The sequence below is a fragment of the Leucoraja erinacea genome, chromosome 1 (assembly GCF_028641065.1).
Source record: "Leucoraja erinacea ecotype New England chromosome 1, Leri_hhj_1, whole genome shotgun sequence".
Lineage (NCBI taxonomy): Eukaryota > Metazoa > Chordata > Chondrichthyes > Rajiformes > Rajidae > Leucoraja > Leucoraja erinaceus.
Genome location: NC_073377.1, coordinates 100,771,371 through 100,797,644, shown reverse-complemented (window position 1 = coordinate 100,797,644; position 26,274 = coordinate 100,771,371). Strand labels below are relative to the sequence as shown.

At 42.9% G+C, this 26,274-nt stretch overlaps 1 protein-coding gene across 1 annotated transcript in view; it reads right to left on the bottom strand.

Annotated features, from left to right (window-relative positions):
* The window catches only part of antxr2a (ANTXR cell adhesion molecule 2a), a 205,167-nt gene that overhangs the window by 163,342 nt on the left and 15,551 nt on the right, over positions 1–26,274 (bottom strand). Inside the window, exons 4-6 of the mRNA XM_055640235.1 lie at positions 25,883–25,964; positions 5,582–5,689; positions 4,081–4,149 (exon numbers count right to left, since the gene is read on the bottom strand). Coding sequence (XP_055496210.1) covers positions 4,081–4,149; positions 5,582–5,689; positions 25,883–25,964 — 259 coding nt within the window. The remainder of the gene's footprint in view (positions 1–4,080; positions 4,150–5,581; positions 5,690–25,882; positions 25,965–26,274) is intronic.

Genomic DNA, 26,274 nt, shown 5'->3' with positions numbered 1-26,274 from the left:
AAAAAATTGGTGCAGGATTAGGCCACTTGGCCCTTCGAGCCAGCAATATTCAATATAATCATGGCTGATCATCCAAAATCAGTACCCCAGTGACCTTCGATTCAGCTGCGATGCCTCTTAAGGGGATGTCAAAGTACTTTTGTGGGATTTATGAACCAAATGTTTTGAGATGTGAAGAGCAGGCGTCATTTTAGTCATGGAGTCATATAGCATGGAAACAGGCCATCAGGCCCACCTTGCCCATGCCAAGGCATCCTGGTGTTCAATGGTACTGCCTCAACAACCAGGACCATGCTTAAGGAGGACTCAAAATATCCCTAAAAACATTAACATTCAACAAAATTATATGCCCACTGAAATATCTCTGTATCTAAAAGCTATTAGAATGGAAATAATTAATTCAAAAAAATTATAAAGTATATGAATACATTGCACAAAAATTAAAATGATGCTAAATAATTAAAAAACTAAGTTTCTCCTTCCTAATCCCTTGCTCTAGGATTGCTGTTTAATCAATGACCTCCACAGAATTGACTCCCGACTCCATGAAATCATATAGCATCAGGTCAAATATGGGCAAGAAAACAAGACTTCTGCAACTCGCCATCTTCTCAAATCTGATGAATTCTTCACAATGAATAATACTAGGAACAAGTTGAAAATAGCACAGACATAGATTGTGGCTGGCGCTGGTAGAGAATTAAGTAAAATAGCCTCCTGCACCTCACCTTAAATAGTCTAATGCAGGAGGTGTAATCTGCAGTCAACCTCTGGAAGTTCAAGAAATTCAGGACAAATATCATGATCCCACACCTGTACCCACCTATCACTTGCCAGGCTCTGCCCCACCGACCCTCACTCCTCCAGCTTTCTCCCCCAACTTCATCAGCCGGCAGAAAGGTCCCCACCGAAATGTTGTCCGTCCATACCCTACACAGGTGTTGCCTAATCTGCTGAGTTCCTCCAACACTTTGCTTTTGTAGAAAGCTCAAACAAGTGCAGTCTCTTGTGTCTCAAAAACAACCCATTTCTTATTTCCACATTTTTCTCCCACCTCAGACTTTTGTTTTTGTGTCAGTGGCAAATCTTTCTGCCATGTCACCCTACATCTGTACTTTATCTCTTCGTTCAATGAACCATATCTACACTGTGGTCAACAATTGACAACAGTGCTGTCTTCCAACCTGGTTCACCACTTTCAAACAATTTTGCCAAAACACTTCATGCTAAACTTTCCACCTCATTACTTACTCAGACTCTAATGCCCACTTGGACACACTTCAGGGCTTGTAATTGTGTTAAGAGAAGTCATAAATATTAAAGGTTTCAAAGACTTCATATCTACAGATATATAACAACTTTTTTCATACAATATTTAGTACGTTTTGTTAGTTTGGATTGAATAGAAATGGAAAGCTATTGTAAAAGTCAGAGTCCTGTTATAGAATGCGGATTTTGCAGCCTTCAAGTGTGTAACCGATTTTACAATGGAATTCATCATTCACCTACCTTGCACAAGTCACAACTTTATTATTAACAACATTTCAATTTGACAGTACTTCCGTTTGGTAAATTGAATCTTTACAAGAAAAATCCAATTAGTAATCTTATGATTAATCTCATCATAATTGGTGTCTCGGATATTTCCACTGAGAAATTGTATGATTATGTTCTTTTGAAGAGAATAAAGCACAGTGGGAAATGCATTGTGGAAATCTTCAAACAAATTTTCTCACACAAATTGGGCACAGATTCAGGCCACACAATTGCTACAACATTAACCTAGTTTCAACAAAATGTATTCTAAATTTGGCGCGTGCTTTATTTTGTGAACCAGACCTACACTTTAGTTCACTATTAGAATGCATATGGAAGCCAAAATGAGCATACAGCCAACTCTATTGCTTACAATTTGATTATGCGCCTATTTTGAGTAATCTTTGACTATTCCATTTGGCGTAATTAGTTTCCAATTTAATATTTTGTTATTTCCAGAATTTTTGATGCGCTCTGAAAATTTTCTAGATGCCACAGTCATTGTCAAATTTGTTGATTTCTCTGAGCATCCGTGGAAGAGTAAACCACTTCACTCTTCAACAGTTAATGAGGCTTTCTGTTCTTTCAATCTTTTGCAATGATTGGATCTTCAAGCCATGAAGTGCACAAAGTGGGGATTTGTAAAATTCCTCTTTTAATCTCACAAGAGATGTAACCTAATAGCTTGAGCCTGGCAATGTTATGAGTGAGTTATAGCTGTCACTGCAAGCAAGGTAGAGGTGTCCCAGGGCTCCTCGTTATATATATTCTGTTTACAGCATATTAACTATTGAAAGTTCTGACAACCAAATGCAAAAATAATTAATTACAAGTTAATTGAACCACAAACTAATAACTAGTTAGGGTTATGTCAGCAGGGGAATTCCTCCAATTCCCAGTTGACTTAGATTTTTCACTACATTACCAAAAAATATTGAAAGATTGTGGTCATCATCTAAATCAGAATGAGTTCTTGATAAAATCTTTAAGAGGAACTATTAAATAGGATTTCATATTTTAAACTCTACTGCCAAATATATTTTTATTTAAGTTACATTTTGTAGTTAAATAACTCACAAAGAGCATTGGAAAGCAGATAGCCATAAGCAGCAGGGAATGTACATGCATTTAAAAAAGAGGGAATAAAATCGACCCGAGTGGGATAAGCAGAAGGAATTGCACCCGAGGTAATTTATTTTTAGCTATAACAAATGTAAGAATAATAAATAGAAAAATATTAAGTTTGAGTTTTCTGTAACCCAAGATTTGACAGGAGACATGGAGTGATGCTGAGGCACTGAGATAGAAGCGGCAAGTGAATCATAAATATATATCAAAAAAAAAAAAAATCACAGAATCACAGAAGAGTATAGTTATGTGGGGTGCAAGTTGATACCGAGTTTGCAATTTTGTGAAGCAAATTAACAAGAAACAAGTCTGTTTTGTTTCCCACATTCCCACAGTCCTTTCTTATTCAAAGGTTTATTGAATTTGTGTGAAGCACAATGGGAAATACATTGTGGAAGCCTTCAACCTAGTTATCGCACCTCACGGGATCTATATATGTTAGGTCAATACATAAAACCCAAGACAAATAGAAACATTCCTTCATCGTTGGTGGGTCAAAGAATTGTATCTTCCACTCACTTCTCAACCCACCCACACAGCAAAAATATTTTGGATTCCTTCATCAAAGAATAATTCTAAATAGAAATCGATTCCCATCATTATAATATGATCAAGATTAGCAGTAAATGCTCTCCTTGCCAATAATGGTTAATAATGGTTAATTCTTGAAGAATCAGAGAAAATCTTTATTCTAGTTCTGAAACTAAAACAGCTGAGGTGCCTAAGATCTGTTTGGTGCTGAGGCTCTGGGAGACAGGAGTATTCAAATAATCAACTGTCAGTTGAGTAAACAATAGGTTGCATCTGTACTCTGGAGTTTGGAAAAATGGGAGGCAATCACAGTGAAACAAAAGGAATTTTTGAAATCTTGACAGGATAAATACTGGAAGAGTGCAGGGTCAGAAGTCATTATGGAAGTGCCCACTTAAGACCAGATGAGTAAAAATGTATTATCTGCATTGCTATAAATCTTTTACATTTGCCCTAGAAAGCTATGCAGCTTTGAATATATTTAAAGCTGTTAGATTTTCAATCTGTAATAGAATCAAAGGAGGAGCCAGTGTAATGTTGTAACTGCCATATGTGGCAGCTATTTACATACCGTGGGTATGCAAGCAAAGAATTTCACTGTGCCTTGTGACAATAAAGTATTCCATTCCATAATCATGGGTTATCGGGATAAGGCAGGAAAGTTGGTTCCACCCAGTATTTTAATAGATAGTAAACCAGATCTGAGAGGCCAAAACATCTCCTCCTCTTCCCATTTTGTATTGCCTTATGTTTAAGTATTCTGAGTGAATTACGTCATTGCCCCTTTGTTTTAACTTCGATTGGATCTCTGTCTCCAGACTTAAACTGAATCACTCATTGAATGCATCTGAATACTTGGTAACAAGCAATATTCTACAATCTCACCTGAGCTTCATCAAAATCTTTGACCCCAACACAATAAATGATCGCTCCCAGTTTCCTTGCTTCTTCAGCCTATAAAGAAAGTTAAATTAAATTAGTGTCAAGGAAAAGAACACCAACATGATTCAACGGCAGTCTAAAAATTTGCAGCTGACATCAAAATTGGTAGTACAGTACATAATGACAAATGTCGTCGAAGGGAATCAGGGAAGGAAATACACAGTTATTAACAGGGCTCAGAAGAATATTGTTGGACAGAGAAACCTTTTTGTACAAGTATATAGTTCCCTGGAAACAGGCAGGGTGGTAAGCAAAGAGTGTGGCATGCTTTCCTACATTGGCTGAGGCATTGGGAAAAGAGATGAGACGTAATGTTAAATCTGCACAAAATGTCAGTTAGGCCACACTTAGAATATACACAAAAAAGCTGGAGAAACTCAGCGGGTGCAGCAGCATTTATGGAGTGAAGGAAATAGGCAACGTTTCGGGCCGAAACCCTTCTTCAGACTGAAGAAGGGTTTCGGCCAGAAACGTTGCCCATTTCCTTCGCTCCATAGATGCTGCTGCACCCGCTGAGTTTCTCCAGCTTTTTTGTGTCCCTTCGATTTTCCAGCATCTGCAGTTCCTTCTTACACACTTAGAATATTGTGTGCAGTAATGGTTCCTACATTATAGCAAAGACCTGATTAAGCTATAGGGGGTGCAGAAAAGATGGACGTTGCCTGGATTGGAGAATTTGTGTTATTAAGAGGCATTGTATATGTTAAATAATTTTCCCTGGAGTGAAGGAAACAAGAAGTGACATGATTAAAGTATATAAAATTATGAAGCATAGATTGGGTAGATGGCCAATATTTGTTTCCCATGGTAGGCTGTCTAATATTAGAGGACATAGGCTTAAGATGAGAAAGATGAGGTTAAATGAAATCTGAGGGAGGGGGTTTTCATTTAAAGAGTAGTTGGTTTCTAAAATAAGCTGCTAGAGAAGGGTGGCACGGTGGCGCAGCAGTAGAGTTGCTGCCTTACAGCGCTTGCAGTGCCGGAGACCCGGGTTCGATCCCGACTATGGGTGCTGTCTGTATGGAGTTTGTACATTCTCCCCGTGACTACTTGGGTTTTCTCCGAGAACTTTGGTTTCCACCCACACAAAGGCGTGCAGGTTAATTGGCTTGGTATGTGTGTAAATTGTCCTTCGTGGATGTAGAATAGTGTTAATGTACAGGGATTGCTGGTTGGCGCGGTCTCGATGGGCCGAAGGGACTATTTCCAAATCTAAAACTAAAAAAATAAAAACTAAAGAAGTTGGTAGAAGCAGGCAGTAAAAACCTTTAAAAAGCATCTTCACAAAGCATCTGGAATGAACAAGTTGTGGAAGGATATGGCCTCTAATGCCCTCTAATATTAATGGAAGCGAGTGGGTTTAATATAAGCAGGCATGATGATCGGCACAAACATAATGGGCCAAACTTTTGTACAACAATATGACTCTAAATTTTACAATTACCTGTATCATTGTGTAGTCCAACACCCTATCCAAGAGTTCTCCATCGGTTAGAACTATAATAGAACTCGCAGTCTTCATATGTAGTTGTTGCTTTATTTGTTCATTAGCCTAATTTTTAAAAAAAAACATATTTGAGGTTTGGGCTTAACGTTTAAATAAGTCATTGGGTGTTTGCTATATTGGCTACAGGCACTTTTCTAAAGAGCTAAATAAAGTTTACCAAGTTGTGTTTTACGATGAAAGATTTGCATACTTTGATAAATTATGTTCTTAAATCGCCAAGTGATACTGTATATGCAATTGTCAATCAAAAGTGTGAGCTTGTGAGGTACACTCCACATTGAAGCCTACCATAGCATTGTTAACATTGCAGTCACCTTGCAGCCTCCTAGCAGAAGCTTTTAAAAGTGTGATAGTAAGAGTTGAAGGCATGTGGATTGTCTTTCCCTGGTGTATAGGCAAATGAGTGGCATACTTAAGAATGAAATCAGGAGTTTGAAATGGGGCATGAAAAGCTCAGGCAGATAAGATTGAGGAGATTCCAAACAGATTGGATTAGGAAATTAAGAGATTGTATTCCAAAGAATATATTCAGTGAAAAAGACTAACTATTAGTGAACAGCGCCTTGTCAGAAACCAAAGTGATCATCTACACGTGGAGCTACAGGAAATGGGAAAGGTCATCAAAGATTATTTCTTCTCGCTCCCTGAGGACCCTGGGATGCAGACCATCAGGCCCAGGGGATTTATCATCCTTCAGTCCCATTAGCCTACCCAATACTATTTCTCACCTAATGAAAATTTATTTCAGTTCCTCTACCCCCTGAGATCCTCTGTCCTCCAGTACATGAAACTCAGGCTAGGGTGCTTAGTCTAAATAAGGGGGATTATGAAGGTATGAGGACTGAGCTGATCAAAGTTGACTGGGATAGCAGACTCAAGAATAAGACGGTACATGAGCAGTGGTGTACGTTTAAGGGTATACTGTATAACCTTCAAGAAAAATTTATTCCTATGAAGAAAAAAAGGGGTAAGGGTAAGAACAGTCAGCCATGGCTCAGTAAAACTATAAAGGATAGTATTCGGCTGAAGGCAAGGGCATATAAGGTAGCCAGAGATAGTGGGAGGGTAGAGGATTGGGAAGCATTTAAAGGTCAGCAAAAAATAACTAAGAGATTAATTAAGACGGGGAAAATAGACTATGAAAGGAATTTAGCGAACAACATAAAAACTAATAGTAAGAGTTTTTATAGCTATATAAAAAGAAAAAGGGTGGCTAAGGTGAACGTTGGTCCATTGGAGGGTGAGACTGGAGAGTTGTTGGTGGGGAACATGGAAATGGCAAAGGCATTAAACGAGTATTTTGTATCAGTCTTCACCATAGAAGACACAAAAAATATTCCAACGCTGGATAAACAGGGGGCGGTAGGAATGGAGGAGCTAAATACTATTAAGATCACCAAGGAGGTGGTATTAGGGAAATTAATGAGACTGAAGGAGGATAAATCCCCTGGGCCTGATGGATTACATCCAAGGGTCTTGAGGGAGATAGCAGTGGGGATTGTGGATGCATTGGTGATAATTTTCCAAAACTCCCTGGAGGCAGGAACGGTCCCAGTGGATTGGAAAATGGCCAATGTAACACCTATATTTAAAAAAGGAAGTAAACAGAAGGCGGGTAACTATAGACCGGTTAGTCTAACATCGGTGGTGGGTAAAATGTTAGAGACAATTATTAAAGAAACACTAACGGGGCACTTGGATAAACATGACTTCATCGGACAGAACCAGCATGGTTTTGTGAAGGGGAAGTCCTGTTTAACGAATCTGCTCGAATTCTTTGAGGAAGTAACAACCCGGGTGGATAAAGGGGAACCGGTGGATGTGGTATACTTGGACTTCCAAAAGGCTTTTGACAAGGTGCCACATAAGAGACTATTGCTAAAAATAAAACATTATGGGATTGGGGGTAATATATTAGCATGGGTAGAGGATTGGCTAACAAATAGGAAGCAGAGAGTGGGGATAAATGGTTCATACTCGGGATGGCAACCGGTAACTAGCGGGGTTCCACAAGGGTCGGTGCTGGGACCCCAGTTGTTCACAATTTATATAAATGATTTGGAGGAGGGAACCAAGTGTAATATATCAAAATTTGCGGACGATACAAAAATGGGAGGAAAAGTAGGGGATGAGGAGGATAGGAAGAGTCTGCAAAAGGATATAGATAAGCTAGGTGAGTGGGCAACAACTTGGCAGATGAAATTTAATACTAATAAATGTGAAGTCATTCACTTTGGGAAAAGAAATGATAGGGCAAGTTATTTTCTAAATGAGGAGGAGCTGCGTTGTAATGCAACGCAAAGGGATCTAGGGGTATTAGTACATGAATCACTGAAAGTTAGTATGCAGGTGCAGCAAGCAATCAGGAAGGCCAATGGAGTTTTGGCCTTTATTGCTAGGGGGATTGAGTATAAAAACACGGAGGTCTTGCTGCAGCTGTACACAGTATTAGTGAGACCACATTTGGAATACTGTGTACAGTTCTGGGGTCCATACTTAAGAAAGGATGTACTAGCCCTGGAGGCAGTGCAGCGAAGGTTTACAAGATTAATTCCTGCAATGAGGGGATTGACATATGAGGAAAGGTTAAGTAGGCTGGAACTCTACTCTTTGGAGTTTAGAAGAATGAGAGGCGATCTCATTGAAACATATAAGATCGTGAGGGGCCTTGATCGGGTGGATGCACCGAGGATGTTCCCAATGATCGGGGAAACTAGAACTAGGGGACATAGTTGCAGAATAAGGGGGGGCTCTTTTAAAACTGAGATGAGGAAGAACTTCTTCACCCAGAGGGTGGTTAATTTATGGAATTCACTGCCCCAGGGAGCAGTGGAAGCAGAAACTTTAAATATATTTAAGACTAAAATAGATGGTTTTTTAGCTGCCAAGGGGATAAAGGGCTACGGGGAGAGGGCAGGGATATGGACCTAGGTATGGTTAGTATAGTAAGACCTGAGTGATCTCCTGGACAAGTGTCGATCGCCTAGATTGGGGTCGGAGAGGAATTTCCCGGATTTTTTTCCCGAATTGGACCTGGGTTTTTATCCGGTTTTTTGCCTCCCCCAGGAGATCACGAGGTTCTTGGGGTGGAGAGAGGGTGATAGCGGTATAAAGGGGAGGGTAGTGTCTTGTGTTCTGTGTCTTGTGTCTACTGTTTGTGGGTAAGTGTGTCTGTTTAGTGTTCAGCCATGAGCGAATGGCGGTGCGGGCTCGATGGACCTGGTGGTCTGCTCTCGCACCTACTTTCTATGTTTCTATGTTTCTACATCTGGGAGATTGTTTGTGTCTCCCTTCGTGAAGACAGATCCGGAGTACCTGTTCACCTCTTCTGCCATTTCCTTGTTACCCATAATAATTTCACTCGTGTCTGCCTTCAAGGGACCCACATTTGACTTTGCTACTCTTTTTCCCCTTAACATATCTAAAGAAGCTTTTACTGTCCTTCTTTATATTCCTGGCCAGCTTCCCTTCGTACTTCATCTATTCAGCCCGTATTGCCCGTTTTGTTTCCTTCTGCTGTCCTATGAAAGTTTCCCAATCCTCTGGCTTCCGGCTACTCTTTGCTGTGTTATACATCTTTTCTTTTAGTTTTATTCTATCCCTAACTTTTCTTGTCAGCCACGGTTGCCTACTACTCTCCTTAGAATCTTGCTTACTTTTTGGAATGAAATGATCCTGCGTCTTCCTGATTATGCCCAGAAATTCCTGCCATTCCTGTTCCACCGTCATTCCTGTTAGGATCCCTTTCCAGTCTACCTTGGCCAGCTCCCCTTTCATGCCTTCATAATCCCCTTTGTTCAACTGCATCAATGACACTTCCAATTTAACGTTCTCCTTCTCAAATTGCAGATTAAAACTAATCATATTATGATCACTATCTCCAAGCGGTTCCTTTACCTCAAGTTCTCTTACCAAATCTGGTTCATTAGACAACACTAAATCCAGAATTGCCTTTTCTCTGGTCAGTTCCATTACAAGCTGCTCTAAGAATCCATCTCGGAGGCACTCTACAAACTCTCTTTCTTGGGGTCCTGAACCAACCTGCATATTGAAATACCCCATCACCACAGTGGCAATACCTTTGTTACATGCCAGTTTTAATTCCTGCTGCAACTTACACCATACATCTGGGCTACTATTTGGGGGTCTGTAGATAACGCCAATTAGTGTCTTCTTCCCTTTACAATTCCTCAACTCAATCCACAGTGACTCTACCTCGTTAGTCCCTATGTCTTCATTCGCAAGGGACTGAATTCCATCCCTCACCAGCAGAGCTACCCCCCCGCCCACCTGCCTGTCTTTTCTATAGGATGTATAACCCTGAATACTAAATTCCCAGGCGTGATCCTCCTGCAGCCACGTCTCAGTAATCCCCACAATGTCATATCGACCAACCTCTAACTGAGCCTCAAGCTCATCTAATTTACTTCTTATACTTTGCGCATTCATATACAATACTTTTAATTCCTTACGCATCTCACCTTTCACATCGATCCCTATTACACTTGGCCATACTCTCCTATCCCTTTGTGAGCTTTCTTTCCCGTTAATTCTGGGGTCATTAACTATCCCTTTACTCTCTTTCCCTTTAACTCCGTCCTTGACTATCCCATTTGACACCCCCCCCCCCTTATTCAGTTTAAAACCACCCGTGTAGCAGTGGCAAACCTGCCTGCCAGAATGCTGGTCCCCCACCTGTTAAGGTGCAATCCGTCCCTTTTGTACAGTTCCCCCTTACTCCAAAACAGATCCCAGTGATCTAAGAATCTAAATCCCTGCCCCCTGCACCAGTTCCTCAGCCACACATTCAGGTCCCGTATCTCCCTGTTCCTGCTCTCGCCAGCACGAGGAACTGGAAGCAAACCGGAGATAACCACCCTGGAGGTCCTGCTTTTCAGCATTTTTCCGAGCTCTCTAAAGTCACGCTGCAGAATATTCATCCCCTTTGTTCCGACATCGTTTGTGCCGACATGCACTACCACTTCCGGCTGTTCACCTTCTCCCTTGAGGATTTTCTTCACTCTGTCCGTGACATCCTGGATCCTGGCACTGGGAAGGCAGCACACCATCCTCGCATCCCGTCTGTTGCTGCAGAAACCCCTGTCCGTACCTCTCACAATGGAGTCTCCAACTACCACGCCGTTGCCCGACGTCGGCCTCTTTGGTTTTGGCTCAACAGCCCTTTTTGCTTCGCAGGCCAGTGCGCCGCTCAGTGTGTTAACATTTTCTGTCCTGACAGCTTCTAAGTGGGTGAACCTGTTCTCAAGAGGTACAACACCCGGGGACCTTTGCATTCCATGTTTCCTTCCCTTTCTCACCGTCACCCACCTTCTCTCTTCCAGTACCTTAGTAACTTACAAACCTGTACGTCTTTGGAGTGTGGGAGGAAAAACCGACGATCTCGAAGAAAACCCCCGTGGTTACTGGGAGAACGTACAAGTCCATACAAACACCCGTAGTCGGGATCGAACCTGGGTCTCCGGCGCTGCAAGCAATGTAAGGCAGCAACTCTACCGCTGCGCAACCGTGCCTCCCTTTATTTTTAACTAAGTTACGAGCGCGAATGCCGTCCCCCACTACCACAAATCCCGCATTTGGGGACATCGCAGGCATCGGCAAACCTGAAAAGCAATGGGACAGCCTCGTCCCGGGAGATCTGCCAATGTGTCCACCAATTCTCCCCTACCAGGTAAGCATGATCAAGGAAATGTATTTGTATTTGTCTACCTGTCCTTCTAAATGGCAAAGGCATGCATGCAACTGGAGTACAAATTGGATAACTGATTTCAGAATTACGGCCTCATCGCTACTCAATATGTTTGCATGCAACTCCATGCTGTGGAAACAATACCACTTTGTCTCTCTACAGATGCCTGCTGACTTTCTGAGTACCTCCAACATTTTTTGCCTTAATTTCAGATTCCCAGCATCTGCAGTTTTATTTTTCACTTTTCATGCACTAGAATAATCCATTTGTTCACCACTGGAAGCGAGAAAGCTTCATTCAATTATTCAGATCTGCCAAATAAGCCATGCATAACTTTAAAAAACACAAATTAAGCATAATAATAATAATAGTTACTGGTTGCCTTTGAGCATTTTAAAACAGTTTAGTTCAAGTGGAAATAATGTTTGTCTTTAAACTGCTATAACAAACCTTTCTGCCTCTCTTTATAATATGCCCCATTAGTTTGATGAAGGAGCATGCAGAGTGTTTTCCCAAATGGCCTAATTATCTGTTAATTTGACTACAGAGATTTTTAAAACACACTAAAGGTTGATATTTAATCAGCAGGAAGACACAGCAAATGCTGAATTATTAAAATAGAATCAGACTACCCTGTGACTGAAGATCTTATGAAGGGTGGAAAAACAGATTTTAATTTTGTTACACAAAGAGAATGGCATACTTGAGCAGCATAACTTACACTGTATTTGCCGAAACGTAGACAGAGGTTGACATAGCAGTATTGAACTATATTCAGGTTCTCATCATTTTCCCTACAGTCAACAATGGACCATAGGTGGGCTCCACCTTTCCTTGATCATCGTTGCTGGCTTTGATCTGTCTTTTTGCATATCTTTCATTAATTTGTTCTATGTACCTTTTCATATCTCACGATTCACTCTCCCCTGGCTCTCAGTCTGAAGAAGGGTCTCTACCAAAAACGTCACCTATTCCTTTTCTCCAGAGATGCTGCCTGACCTGCTGAGTTAAGCCACTGTCCCACTTACGTGTCCTTGGCACGCTAATTACGCAACCACATGGTCACGTTGAGGCGCGACAGTCCCGCGAAGGTCGTGCACGACTTCATGCGCCCGCACAGCCGTCTGGAGTACGTGACGTAATTTGAAGATGGACACAAAATGCATGAGTAACTCAGCGGGACAGGCAGCATCTCTGGAGAGAAGCAACGGGTGATGTTTCAGGTCGAGACTCTTCTTCAGTCTGAAAGAAGGGTCTTGACCCAAAACATCATCCATTCCTTCTCTCCAGAGATGCTGGCGGTCCGCTGAGTTACTCCTGCATTTTGTGGCTATCTTCAATTTTCTTGGCCCCGCACCGGGAGTAGAAGTGGGGGCGGATCTGGACCCCAATGGCCGTGAGCCCCAGGCCGAGCTCGGCGATCGTTTGCCTGCTTCTGCCGCTGTTGGAGTCGCACCAGGGTCTTGGGCCTGTCCCACTTTCGCCGTCAGTTACGCGACAGGCTGGTGGCGCGCGAAGATTTTGTTCGCTACAAAATTTCGGAGCCCCGCGTGATACCGCGCACAACTCCATACCCCTCCGTGCTTCTCAGTGGGACCGGCCCTGCGCGGCCACACGATGCCCGTGCTCCTCAATGCAACGACGATGTTGCATAAGATCTTATGAAGGGTGGAAAAACAGATTTTAATTTTGTTACACAAAGAGAATGGCATACTTGAGCAGCATAACTTACAAAAAGCCATTTACTCCAGCTTTTTGGGTCTATTTAAGGTTGAAATATCTGTATTAACCATATAACCATATAACAATTGCAGCACGGAAACAGGCCATCTCGGCCCTACAAGTCCGTGCCGAACAACTTTTTTCCCTTAGTCCCACCTGCCTGCACTCATACCATAACCCTCCATTCCCTTCTCATCCATATGCCTATCCAATTTATTTTTAAATGATACCAATGAACCTGCCGACACCACTTCCACTGGAAGCTCATTCCACACCGCTACCACTCTCTGAGTAAAGAAGTTCCCCCTCATGTTACCCCTAAACTTCTGTCCCTTAATTCTGAAGTCATGTATTGACTATATTCAAACAGGTAAAGCCACACTATTTATCAAATGAGAATCTTAGTGTGCTCAGTACCACCAGTCTAGGCTAAGATCATCCCTAAAGAGCATCACTTTGGCTATCAATGAATGGGAGAGGGAGAATGAAAGATAAGTGAATTGTGAAATGAATGCAAGCCTCCATTGCCAGGCCTGCAGCTTTAGAGCCAGTGAATAAATAAGATTAGCAAGTTCTCAGGAATATTAAACCTTTATGCCTCCAATATAGTTTTATTAAATTAACTCAAATGGGTTGAATGAGTTCTAACTCATTATTTCAAAGTTTGTCATGGTAACTCAAAGTGGCACTTACCAATTAAAAATGTCTCTCTCCCTTTAGCTTAGTTTAGTTTAGAGATACAGCACGGAAACAGGCCCTTCGGCCCACCAAATCAGCGCCGACCACTGATCCCCGCACATTAACACTACCCTACACACACTAGGGACAATTTTACATTCATACCAAGCCAATTAACCTACAAACCTGTACGTCTTTGGAGTAGGGGAGGAAACAAAATATCTCTGAGAAAACCCACGCAGGTCATGGAAAGAATATAGAAACTCCATACAGACAGCACCCGTAGTCAGGATCGAACCTGGATCTCTGGCGGTATAAGGCAATAGCTCTACCGATCTGCCACCGTCCCGCCCTTTATTTGACCAGTTGAAAACACTCAAGAAGTTGTGAACGGGTAATTCTCATGAGCCACATTGCAACAGTGGAGATGAAGGTGCATTTAATCCAGTCATCTAACTCCAGGACAGCAATAATGCCATCAAATAGAAGTGTTGTTTTATCTGCTGCTACTGGTTTTGCTGCTGTACAGTCCATTTTAGGTGAATTAATGATCAGTACGTCAGTCAGTATGCGCTTTCACATTCAACATTCTAAAGGGTCCATGCAAGGGCTTTGGGTCCAAGATGCAATGATCACATTACAAATTATATTATCTTTGGCAATCTTATAAACCCAAGTTTTTACATGAAAAATTAACTTCTGAAATTATTTCTGAGCTATACAACATTTGTCTTCCAACTCTTTCCTTTTCAAGATGGTAATGGCCCAGTAATTGGTGTGCACACCAGTGATTGTGCCAAAGGGGGTTGCTGCATTGCAGTCATGTGCCAGCCACTACAAACCTCAATCGTGCACAAGCTCAATGATTTTAGCACTACGGCTCTTTGCTTCATGCACAGAGGACCTTGCCGCGGGAAATAAGATGAGTGTGGGATTGCTGCTAGAACTGTTGGATGAGGTTACAGGTCTCGGGATGGGCGATGGCTGGTAATAACTGGAGATTAACATCTTACCATGAGGGTGACCCTTTATGTGCATGAGTGAGTTCAAAGGAAAAAAGATAAAAATAGCTGGAGTAACATCAGCGGATCAGGTGGTATCTCTGTAGAATATGAACAGGTGATGTTTCAGGTCAGAAGCCTTCTTCATACTGCTGACATACAGGGCAAGATTAGCAAGTTTGCTGATGACACGAAAGTTAGTGGTTTTCCGGATAGTGAAGATGGTTGTGAACGATTGCTGCAGGATCTGGATCAAGTGGCCAGGTGGGCGGAGGAATGGTTGATGGAATTTAATACAGAGAAGTGTGAGGTGTTGCATTTTGGGATGTCAAACAGGGCCAGACCTACACAGTGAATGGTAGGCCTCTGGGTAGTGTTGTCGAGCAGAGGGATCTAGAAGTACAGGTTCACGGTTCCTTGAAGGTCGAGTCGCAGGTAGATAAGGTGGTCAAAAAGGATTTTGCCATTTTGGCCTTCATCAGTCAGAGTATTAAGTATAGAAGTTGGGAGGTCATGTTGCAGTTGGATAAGACGTTGGTGAGACCGCATTTATAATATTGTGTTAAGTTCTGGGCACCATGTTATAAAAAAGATAGTATCATGCTTGAAAGGGTTCAGAAAAGATTAACAATAATGTTGCCAGGCCGAGAAAGTGTGAGCTATAGGGAGACGTTGAGTAAGCTGGACCTTTATTCCATGGAGCACAGGAGGATGAGGGGAGCTCTTATAGAGGTGTACAAAATCATGAGAGGAATAGATCTGATAGATGCACAGAGTCTTTTGCCCAGAGGAGGGGAATCGAGGACCAGAGGACATAGGTTCAAGGTGAAGGGGTAAAGATTTAATAGGAATCTGAGGGCTAACTTTTTCACACAAAGGGTGGGGGGTGTATGGAACAAGCTGCCAGAGGAGGTAGTTGAGGCTGGGACTTTCCCATCGTTTAAGAAACAGTTAGACAGGTACATGGATAGGACAGTTTTGGAGGGATATGGACCAGGCGCAGGCAAGTGGGACTATGGTAGCTGGGACATTGTTGGCCGGTTTGGGCGAGTTGGGCCAAAAGGCCTGTTTCCACACTGTATCACTCTATGACTAAGTGTTCAGTTCAGTTCGGTTTAATTCATTGTCACATGTATCGAGGTACAGTGAAAAGCTTTTTGTTGTGCGTTAATCAGTCAGCAGGAAGACAGCCTCCAACCTTATCGTTTCATAGAACAGCACAGCCCGGTTTTACCTTCTCCCCAAAATCCATAAACACAACTGCCCTGGCAGACCAATTGCTTCTGTTTGCTCCTGCCCTACTGAAATTACTTCCATGTACCTGAACTCCATCCTATCCCCCCCTGGTCCAATCTCTCCCAAACTATGTCCAAGATACCTCATATGCCGTTCATCTCTTCAATGACTTTTGTTTTCCGAGCCCTCAACCCCTCATCTTTACGATGGAAGTTCGGTCACTCTACACCTACATCCCCCACCAGGAAGGCCTTAAAGCCCTCCGTTTCTTCCTCGACTGCAAAACCATTCAATTTCCCTCTACTAACACTCTACTCCGTCTAGTGGAGTTGGTCCACACACTTAACAACTTCTCCTTCGACTTCTCCCACTTCCACCAAGTCCAAGGCTTAGCTATGGGCACCCGCATGGGACTCAGCTATGCCTGCCTCTTTGTAGAGAACATTGAACAATCCCTGTTTCAGGCGCACACTGGCCCTATCCCAAACATATCTCCGTTACATTGATGACTGCATTGGTGCTACCTCCTGCACCCATGCAGAACTCAAGGACCTCATCAAGTTCACCACCAATTTCCATCCTGCACTCAAGTTTACTTGGACATTCTTCGTCACCTCCATCCACTCTTGATCTCAGTCCCCATCACAGGAAAAAGACTATCGACTGACGACTATTGCAAACACACTAACTTCACAACTATCACGACCACACTTCTTCCCACCCTGCTTCCTGCAAAGACTATCCCCTACTCCCAATTCCTCTGTCTACGCCACATCTGCGCCCAAGACGAGGTGCTCCAGACTAGGAAATCCGAGATGTCCTCATCCTTTAAGAAACAAGAGTTCCCCTCTCCCATCATAATTGAGGCCTTCACTCGTGTCTCCTTGGTACCATGCAACTCCGCCCTTGCTCCCCCTTCCTCGAGTCGCAACAGAAACAGTCCCCCAAGTCCTTACCTTTCACCCCATCAGCGGTCGCATACAACACATAATTCACCAAAAAAGTTTGCCACATCCACCGGGATCCCAGCAATAGTCACATCTTCCCATCTCCACCCCTTTGACCGTTCCCTCCACAACTCCCTGGTTAACTCATTCCTTCCCACCCAAACCACCTCCTCCCCGGGAACCTTCCCCTGCAACCACAGATGCAACACCCGTCGCTATAACTCCTCCCTTGACTCTGCCCAGGAACCCCAATAGTTCTTTAAGGTTAGACAGAGGTTCACTTGCACTTCCTCCAACCTCATCTACTGTATCCGGTGTTCAAGATGTGGACTCATATACAACAGTGAGACCAAACATAGACTGGGCGATCGTTTCGCTGAACACCTTCCCTCAGTCCGCCTAAACCTACCTGATCTCCCTGTTGCTAAACACTTTAATTCTCCTTCCCATTCCCACATTGACCTTTCTGTCCTAGGTCTCCTCCATTGTCAGAGTGAGGCTATACGCAAATTGGAGGATCGGCATCTGATATTTCGCTTGGGCAGCTTACAGCCCAGAGTTATGAATATTGATTTCTCTAACTTCAAGTAACCCAGGCATACCCTCTGTCTCGATCCCTCCCCCACCCAAGTCGCACCAGCTTATCATTTTTGCCCAATAAACAGCTAACAGTGGTCTGTTTTCTTTATCATCGTTACTTATTGCATATCTTTCATCCATTGTTCTTTATCTTTCTATATAACTAAAAGTCTCATCCTGACCACTTCCTGAGCTATATATTGATTTTAGAAAAAAAACTACCATATCGCTATGACTTGGCCATCTTACTCACAGTCCTCCTCTGCTGAGGCAGCCCTGAAGATTTTTCCGATCGATGAAAAATAAATAAGTTATGAGTGTTTAAAAAATCTTGAGATCAGCTGGTTGGACCTCTCGACTGTCAATCACCACTTCCGGGGGGGGGGGGGGGGGGGGGAAGGATAAAACCCCGGATGCCTGAACGCGAGTCAGTCACTCTGGAAGATCGCGAGGGACAGTCCACAACTGTGATTCTAAGCTGTGAATCAACTGAAGTGTGAGTCTGCAATGTACTTGCAATAAATGATTTGTTAGCCTTTAATGACAATGCAATGAGTTGTTTTGCAATTTGGTGACCTGCACTCTGCTTGAAATGCTATGAAACTGAATTTGGTGGCTGGCACTCTGCTTGAAATGCTATGAAATGGAATTTGGTGGCCTGCACTCTTCTTGAAATGCTATGAAATTGAATTTGGTGGCCTGCACTCTGCTTCAAATGGAATTTCAAGGAATAAGCCCCCCCCAACCCCCCACTGGCTACCAATATTGAATTGGTGGAGAGGTGGAATATTGCGTTGGGGGACCAGCCCTCCCATGTGAATGTGGGACCCAACGGGTCCCACTTAGTCTAGTCATCTTCTATATATCTCTTGTTTCCCTTTCTCGTGACTTTCACTCTGAAGAAGGGTCTCAACCCCCGAAAAGTCACTGATTCCTTCTCTCCAGAGATGCTGCCTCTCCTGCTGAGTTACTCCATCTTTTTATGTCTATCTTCAGCAGAACGACAATGCATGTTTACAATCTATCCATTTACCGTGTATAGATACAAAAGGGAATCACGTTTAAGCAAGCCAAAGCCAGCAAAGTCCGATCAAGGACAGTCCGAGGGACATCAAAGAGGTAGATAGTTCAACACTGCTCTCTGGCTGTGGTAGGATAATTCAGTTGCCTGATTAGAAGCTGGGAATAAACTGTCCCTGAATCTGGTGGTGTGTGTTTTCACACTTCTATAACTTTTGCCTGATGGGAGAGGGGAGAAGAGGGAGTGACCAGAGTGAGACTCATCCTTGATTATGCTGCTGGCCTTTGCTGAAGCAGCATGTGGTATAAATGGACACAATAGAAGGGAGGTTGTTGTGTGATGGTCAAGGCTGCATCTACAATTCACTGCAATTTCTTATGGTCCTGGATGGAGCTGTTCCCAAACCAAACTGTGATGCATCCTGATAAAATGCTTTTTATGGTGCATGTGTAGAAGTTGGTGAGAGCTGTGGGGGTCATGCCAAATTTACTAAGCCTTCTAAGAAAGTAGAGGTGTTGGTGTGCCTTCTTGGTCGTTGCTTCAATATGGGTGGTCCAAGAGAATTTGTTTAGTGATATTGACTCCGAGGAATTATAAGTTTTCGGCCATCTCTACTTCGGCACTATAAATGCAAACCAGGGTATGTGTACCCCGCTTCCTGAAGTTGATCAAATTTCCTTTCTCTTGCGGACATTGAGGGCATCATATTATCAATGTTCATCCATCCCAAAACATCACATTATCCATATTCTCTGAAGGTATTGCCTGATCCACTGACTTACTCCAATACTTTGTGTCTTTTTTTGTAAACCAGCATCTGGGCTCACTTAGAGCCTTCGTGCCTTCCTGTCTGTTTTGTATTGGTTGACTAACTGTCATGCATAATATTCACAAGATTCAACATTATGATTATAAAACAAATCAGGATATTTATTCTGAACACACGAGCAGGATTTTTTGTTCATTCAAAACTAATGACCAATGATAACAAATTATTGTAAAGTATTCCATTCCAAACCTACACCCTATTTAAATTTCTCCTCCCTGCGTGAGCTGCCAGCCCACCATCCGGCCCTGAGGTGTCTGCCAGCTCCACCACCTTGGTGCTGAGTGACTGATCTGATCAATCCCAAGCCGCTTAGTGACCAGCCCACCATGCCTGAGTTGACTGAGCTGCTCAGGCCGCCTAACAAGGGGGGGGGGAAAAAATCCAAGTCGGGCCCCAATGTTCTATACATAGCGCGCTCTACGAAACGCGTCCCTTTGGGCCCACAACCACCCTATTACTAGCGGCTCCGAAAGCTCCCATATTGGCAGGTGAGATGATGGAATATTACTTGGGGAAGCGCCGACCTGAAAAAGTAAGAAATATCAAAACTGACAGATAGACCTCTGTAGCTTTATTCAATGTGGGATGGAAACGTGTTGTATAATCACCATTGCAAAATAATTCAAATTCTGGTTTAATTGCATCAGACACGATCTTTTCCGGAACTACCATAGTGAGATTGCCAAATCTTTAAAATCTGAACAAGTTGTCCTCTTCCTCCATATTACATCATTCTTGTTGCCATCTTTTTTTTATTTTAAGGTTCAATAAATAACAGTCCAGAAGTTGGTATCCATCACACTGCTTATTTATGATGCCACATACATAAATACCAGTAATTTATGGATGGGAAAGCAATTGTAACGCTTTTCATGTTGAAATGCTAGAAATTAGGTTCGGCACTTCCAGACATATATCACAATTTCCAAGTTGGATACAGCTGGAATCTGCATGACGTTCCTTTAGATCACTGGCCAGAAAATTAAATCACATGGTTTTAAAATATGTCTGTCTCAGATTAACCCGATTATATCAGAGCTGCTTCATGAGCTGCTTCCAGCGGTCTCAGATTCTCGGTGAGATTGTTTTCATAACTTCCTCCTCCCCTTTTTTGCCTCTCGCCAACAAATGTGGGACCAATCCTCACCCAAATGTGGTATCAATCTGATCACCTCACCTATACTGCTGAGATAATGAGATTCTCCCTTGATAAGTGGCATGGTTTTACCTGTTTGTATATAGTCCATACAACTACAGTATGTCAACCTTAATCCAGCTCAATAGAACATAGAACAATACAGCATAGGAACAGGCCCTTCAGCCCACAATGTTTGTACCGAACATGATGCCAAGTTGCACTGATCTCAACTGCCTATACATTCCCTCTACTCCTTATATCCTTTCTGTTTTTACCATCACCCCTGGCTGTGTAAAAAAACTTGCCCCTGCTCATCTCGTTTAAACTTTGCCCCGCTCACCTTACAGATATGCCTTCTAGTAGATAATGTTTCCACTCTGGGAATAGAGTTCTGACTCTCTACCCTATAACTCTTTTACAAAGCCTCTCACATTCTTGGGACACCAAGCTAGCCACAATCTTGTCTGCTTTCAAGCTCTGAGAGAGCATTCAAGGAGTGGCACCTCAGGTACACACTCTCTGAAGCCATTGCTCATGGAGTAAGGTGCCTCACCATCTCACACATATATCTGGAGGCCCAAGAAAGCTGGATCCATGCATCTGCACAAGGATTGGGGAGAATCAGTGCAGTGGCCAAACTGAGTAAACATCAGGTACACGGGTACGTTTCATGAAGGGTTTTGAAGCAATTCTGAATATACCACGTGCAATTTTGCATTCATATTTTTTAAATGTCATAATTAATGACATTATTTTTCTGATGAAAATGCACTGTCAATAGGTTGAAAATTATTTAGATAAACGTGTCATGGCCAAGTCAATGGTTTACCTCCTCTGTAAACAATTGTGCAAACATATAAACAATAATAGTCTATAACTTTTTCCTTTACCAAATCATGTGGAGATAATCTGCAATTTAGCAATTTGCTGAAAAACAGTGGTGTGGAGGAAAGGGAAGTTGAATAGCAGCCAATTAGTTGGAATTTACACAAATGACTGATGCATAATAAATACCATTTCCAGTCACATCGCTTCACTTGGAATGGTCAAGTGAGCATTTCCATCCACTTTAGCTTTTCCTGCCACAAGTCATCATTGTGACCACAACATAACATCTATGTCAGCGTCATGTTGGCTGATGTCATTCATCATGCAAAACTTCTTGACAAACATTGCAAAGAACATTGAACCACAATACCCTGGGAATGTCAGCTGTTGGATATTCACAAAATGAGTAAGTTTAACAAAGGTTGTGCTGACCTGGGAGATCTAAATCCTGTGTAAGAAGGAACTGTGGATGCTGGTTTACACCAAAGATAGACACAAAATGCTGGATTAATTCAGGGATCAGGCAGTATCCTGACCCACTGAGTTACTCCAGCATTATGTGCCTATCTTAGATCTAATTCCTGCCACACTTCCCGCATTACATGCGTTTCCCCTCAAACATCACTCAATCCACAACGTTCATCACTGACCAATCTCCTGGACATTGACCCCAAACCCCAACATCACTACCAGCCCAATCCCTGCTTCTCCCTCAACAACACAACTCCAATTCCAGAAATCCCCCAACCCCTTTCCAGGGCTCGAAATTAACGGTTGCCCGGGTGCCATTGACCACCCAAAGTGCCGCCGGGAAACCTAAACGCCGAGTCATTTTGCCCGGCTTGGCACTGCAGACACTGGTTTATACTGAAGATGGACACAAAAAACTGGAGTAACTCAGCGGGTCAGGCAGCATCTCTGGAGAAAAGGAACATGACGTTCCGTGTCGTCGAGGGCTGTATTGCAGGCCAAAAATATTAGGTGCGTGGTGACGAAGGGTCGGAGCGAATGACAGGCCCCGAACAACGGCAGCAGTGGCCGCGACAGAGGTTCCACCGCCTCCCCTTCCCGCACCCCGCCCGCCCTGATAGTTGCCACTGCTTGCAAATTCACTAACGGCGATAACCGCTTTCAAAACAAACCCTCCCGCTCTCGCACGCCAAGGCCGGGAGGAGGGAGGGAGGGGGAGGCCTCCTTCCTCCGTCTGAAGCAGCTGCACCAAAGATCCAATAGCTATAGGATCTTTAAGCTGCAGAGGTCGGCCCCTCACCTTGCTGTTGGCTGGCGGAGGCGGTGGCGAGGAGATCCCAACCGCCTCCCCATTAGGTGGCGGCACTTGGCAGTGGACAGGGATGGCCAAGGCAGTGAGGCGATGTTGTCCGAGGAGCTCTGACCTTCATTCCTCCCCACCTCCCCTCTATCTCTCTCTCTCTCTCGTCTCGCCTCGTACGCCCCCCTTATCCTGGGACCCTTCCTCTCCATCCCACACTGATCCCCATTCTGCCCTCTATTCAGTCCTCACTGACATCCTCTGTGCTCCCCTCCTCCATCTACCCCCCCCCCCCCCCCCCCCCCCCCCATCTATTCATCCTGCGCTGATCACCCTATCCACCTGCCACCCACCCATCCATCCTACACTGGTCCCCCAATTCATCATGTACTTACCATCCTTCCCATCCATCCTGCACTTCTCCTCCATTCATCCTGTACTGTTCCATCCATTCATCCTGTACTGTTCCCTCATTCATTCTGTACTGATCTCCCCATTCATCCTGTACTGATCCCCCCATTCATCCTGTACTGATCCCCCATTCATCTTTTACTTCATCTTTTACTGATCCGCTCATTCATCCTGTACTGAACCCCTCATTCATCCTATAATGATCCCCTCATCCATCCTATAATGATCCCCTCATATCCTGATCCCCTCATTCATCCTATAATGATCCCCTCATTCATCCTGTATTGATCCCACATTCATATTTTACTAATCCCCCATTCATCTTTCACTGATCCGCCCATTCATCCTGTACTGATCCCCTCATTCATCCTGTAGTGATTCTCCATTCATCCTGCACACACTCTCCGATCAACACTCTTCCGGCTCCCCCCCCCCCCCCCCAATTCATCCTGTACTGATCCCTCCCCTTCATCCTGCGCTGATCTCCCCCCCAGCCATCCTGTACTGATCCCCCCATTCAAGAAGAATGGGGGTAACAGTCTGAAGAAGGGTCTCGACCCAAAACTTTGCCTATTTCCTTCGCACCATAGATGCTGCCTCACCCGCTGAGTTTCTCCAGCATTTTTGTCTACCCCCATTCATCCTGTACTGATCCCCCCCCCATCCATCCCGTACTGATCCCCCCATTGAACGCCACTGACATCCCCCGTGCTCTCCCCTCACATTTTTACATACTCCAACCAACACGTACTAATTCACCTGCCTCAATCCATCCATTCCGCACCGATTGCCTTCTCAACCACCCCCCCCCCCCCCCCCCCCCCCCCCCCATGCCATCTATCCACCCGCACTGATTCACACATCCCTGACCCTATTATGCTTCATGGTCTTTAGAACGAACATTGACTATGTTTGATAACGGAATGCAATCAAATGTGTTTTAATTCCCAATGTTATTATTTGTTTTGGTCCATAAAGATGGATTCGTTAAATTGTGAACACGTGAAACATTAAAACCGCAGTGTTCGATTGTCAATGCTACCGTTGACACGTTATTACAGAATTCATTTTAACGGCAAATCAATGCTCTTAATATGGAGTATCAGTACTGTAGTTATTTAATAAGCAACATTCACAAATACATGTTGGATTTATCCAGGTTTTACTTCTACAGTCGGTCATATACATCACAAATTTGGTCAGGAGATATTTCAGTTGAAATTTTGACATTAATTCTGAAGTAATTTTTTTTTTATCGATAATTTTTTTTAAATCTGTTCGTTCAAACTGGGTATCTTCATTGCTGTTCACAACACGTACATCTAATCTGAATGTCCGGTAATGTGGCGTTTTGACCCTTTAAACATATTACCAAAAGAACATTTGCTGCAATTATGTCCTTTGACCATCTCTTGTCAGTTAGTGTAATGTTTAACCAGTCAGATGGGTATAGCCGGTTTAAACAGCTATTATCATAAAATGCCTTTAGAAATTTCCTTGTAACCTGTATATTTTGTTATGGATAAATTATGTGGGAAGCGAGAGTGTTTCTGTACCAATAGCAATAACGACCCATGCTATGGCCATGTCATGGTAATTTTCGGTCCTTCACAGAAAACATGCTTGCATCAATCTGTAGTGTGCATGGTTAAGCATATATGTTACCATGGTCCAGGATTTATTGACACAGGTTGATCATATGCTGAATAATCCAACCACATTTTTGTTTGGAAGTGGAAAGAACTAATAGAAATTGCATTAATTGCCACGTGTAAAACGAGTTGAGATACTGCATTATAATTTTGCTGCATGTCATTGTGGTATATATCATGTCTTGATTGGTGAATATGTTTAGTTTGTGACTTTATTTGAAGCAGAAATAATATGTGAATGCTTCATTGACCATAATTCCGACTGGTAACTACGCACTTCGTCCGAGCACATTATCGCACGTGTCATGCAAACCGTCTTAAATGACCACCTAAACTGTCATTTGGCAATGTAAAAAGCTGTCAAGGTTGCCCGGCTGGCAACAGGGAAAAAAAGTTGTGAGAGTCCTGCTTTCCCTCCACTATACACCAGTACCAGTCCAATTCCTATTATTGTGCCATACTAATGGCAAGAGTTCATAGGTTCATAGGATCATCATAGATTATAGGAGCTGAATTAGGCCATTCGGCCCATAAAGTCTACCACCATTCAATCATGGCAGATCTCTCAACCTCATTATCCTGCCTTCCTTACTATCCAAGAATCTGTCAATCTCCACCTTAAAAATACCTAAAGACTTGGTCTCCACAGCCTTCTGTAGCAATTAATTCCACAGATTCACCACCTTCTGACTAAAGAAATTCCTTCTTATCTCCTTTCTAAAGGTACGTCCTTTTATTCTGAGGCTATGACCTCTGGTCCTAGAGGCTACAGACAGCAACCATCCTCTTCTTCAATCCACACCACTGGTAGAGGTCAAATTTAATTGTGACTTCACTAAGTACTGGTGTTGGAGCAGAAACAGTGCGATCCAGGGGCAGCTGACAAACAAGCTTGAGGTCAGCCGAAGATTTGCCATTTATGGTCAGAAAATACAAGTCATATTTTATATTTAATTATATTAACAATAATAGGAATACTCGAACCACAAATACACAAAGCAACATATCAATTAGCAAGATATATAATTGGCCCAAGAGCAAAAACTAAATTTGCACATTTAGAACATTCTTTACATCAATTTGAATAGTTATTTCACTTTAGTAAACTAAGTGTACAGATTTTCTAATTTTCCTTGCAGTTGGGAATTATTGTACTTGCCAAGCAAACAGATCCTTAATATTCCATAGTTCTACCAAGTAAATGAAAACAAAAACGTACCTTTTTTATACCCTCATGCATGTAGGTGTCACCCGCCGGAGTCACTTTTTTGAGAACTTCAAGACCATTTTTGATTTCATTCCTATTTTAAAAACAAAAAACATAGTAAATGCAGATGCTAATAACTGATTTTTGAGAAAATTCCCAGCTTATTTAGGTGAGAACAGAGATATCCCCAGCAAGTTTCATGTCTAGAACCCAGATTAATTTCTTCTTCAAAGAACATAGAACGGTGCAGCACAGGTCCTTCGGCCCACAATATCCGTGCTGAACAAGGTGCTAAGGTAAACAAATCTCCTCTGCCTGCACGTAATCCATATCTTTCCATTCCCTGCATATCCCTCTGCATATTTAAAAGTCTTTTAAATGTGACATGTTCGCAAAAATATTGG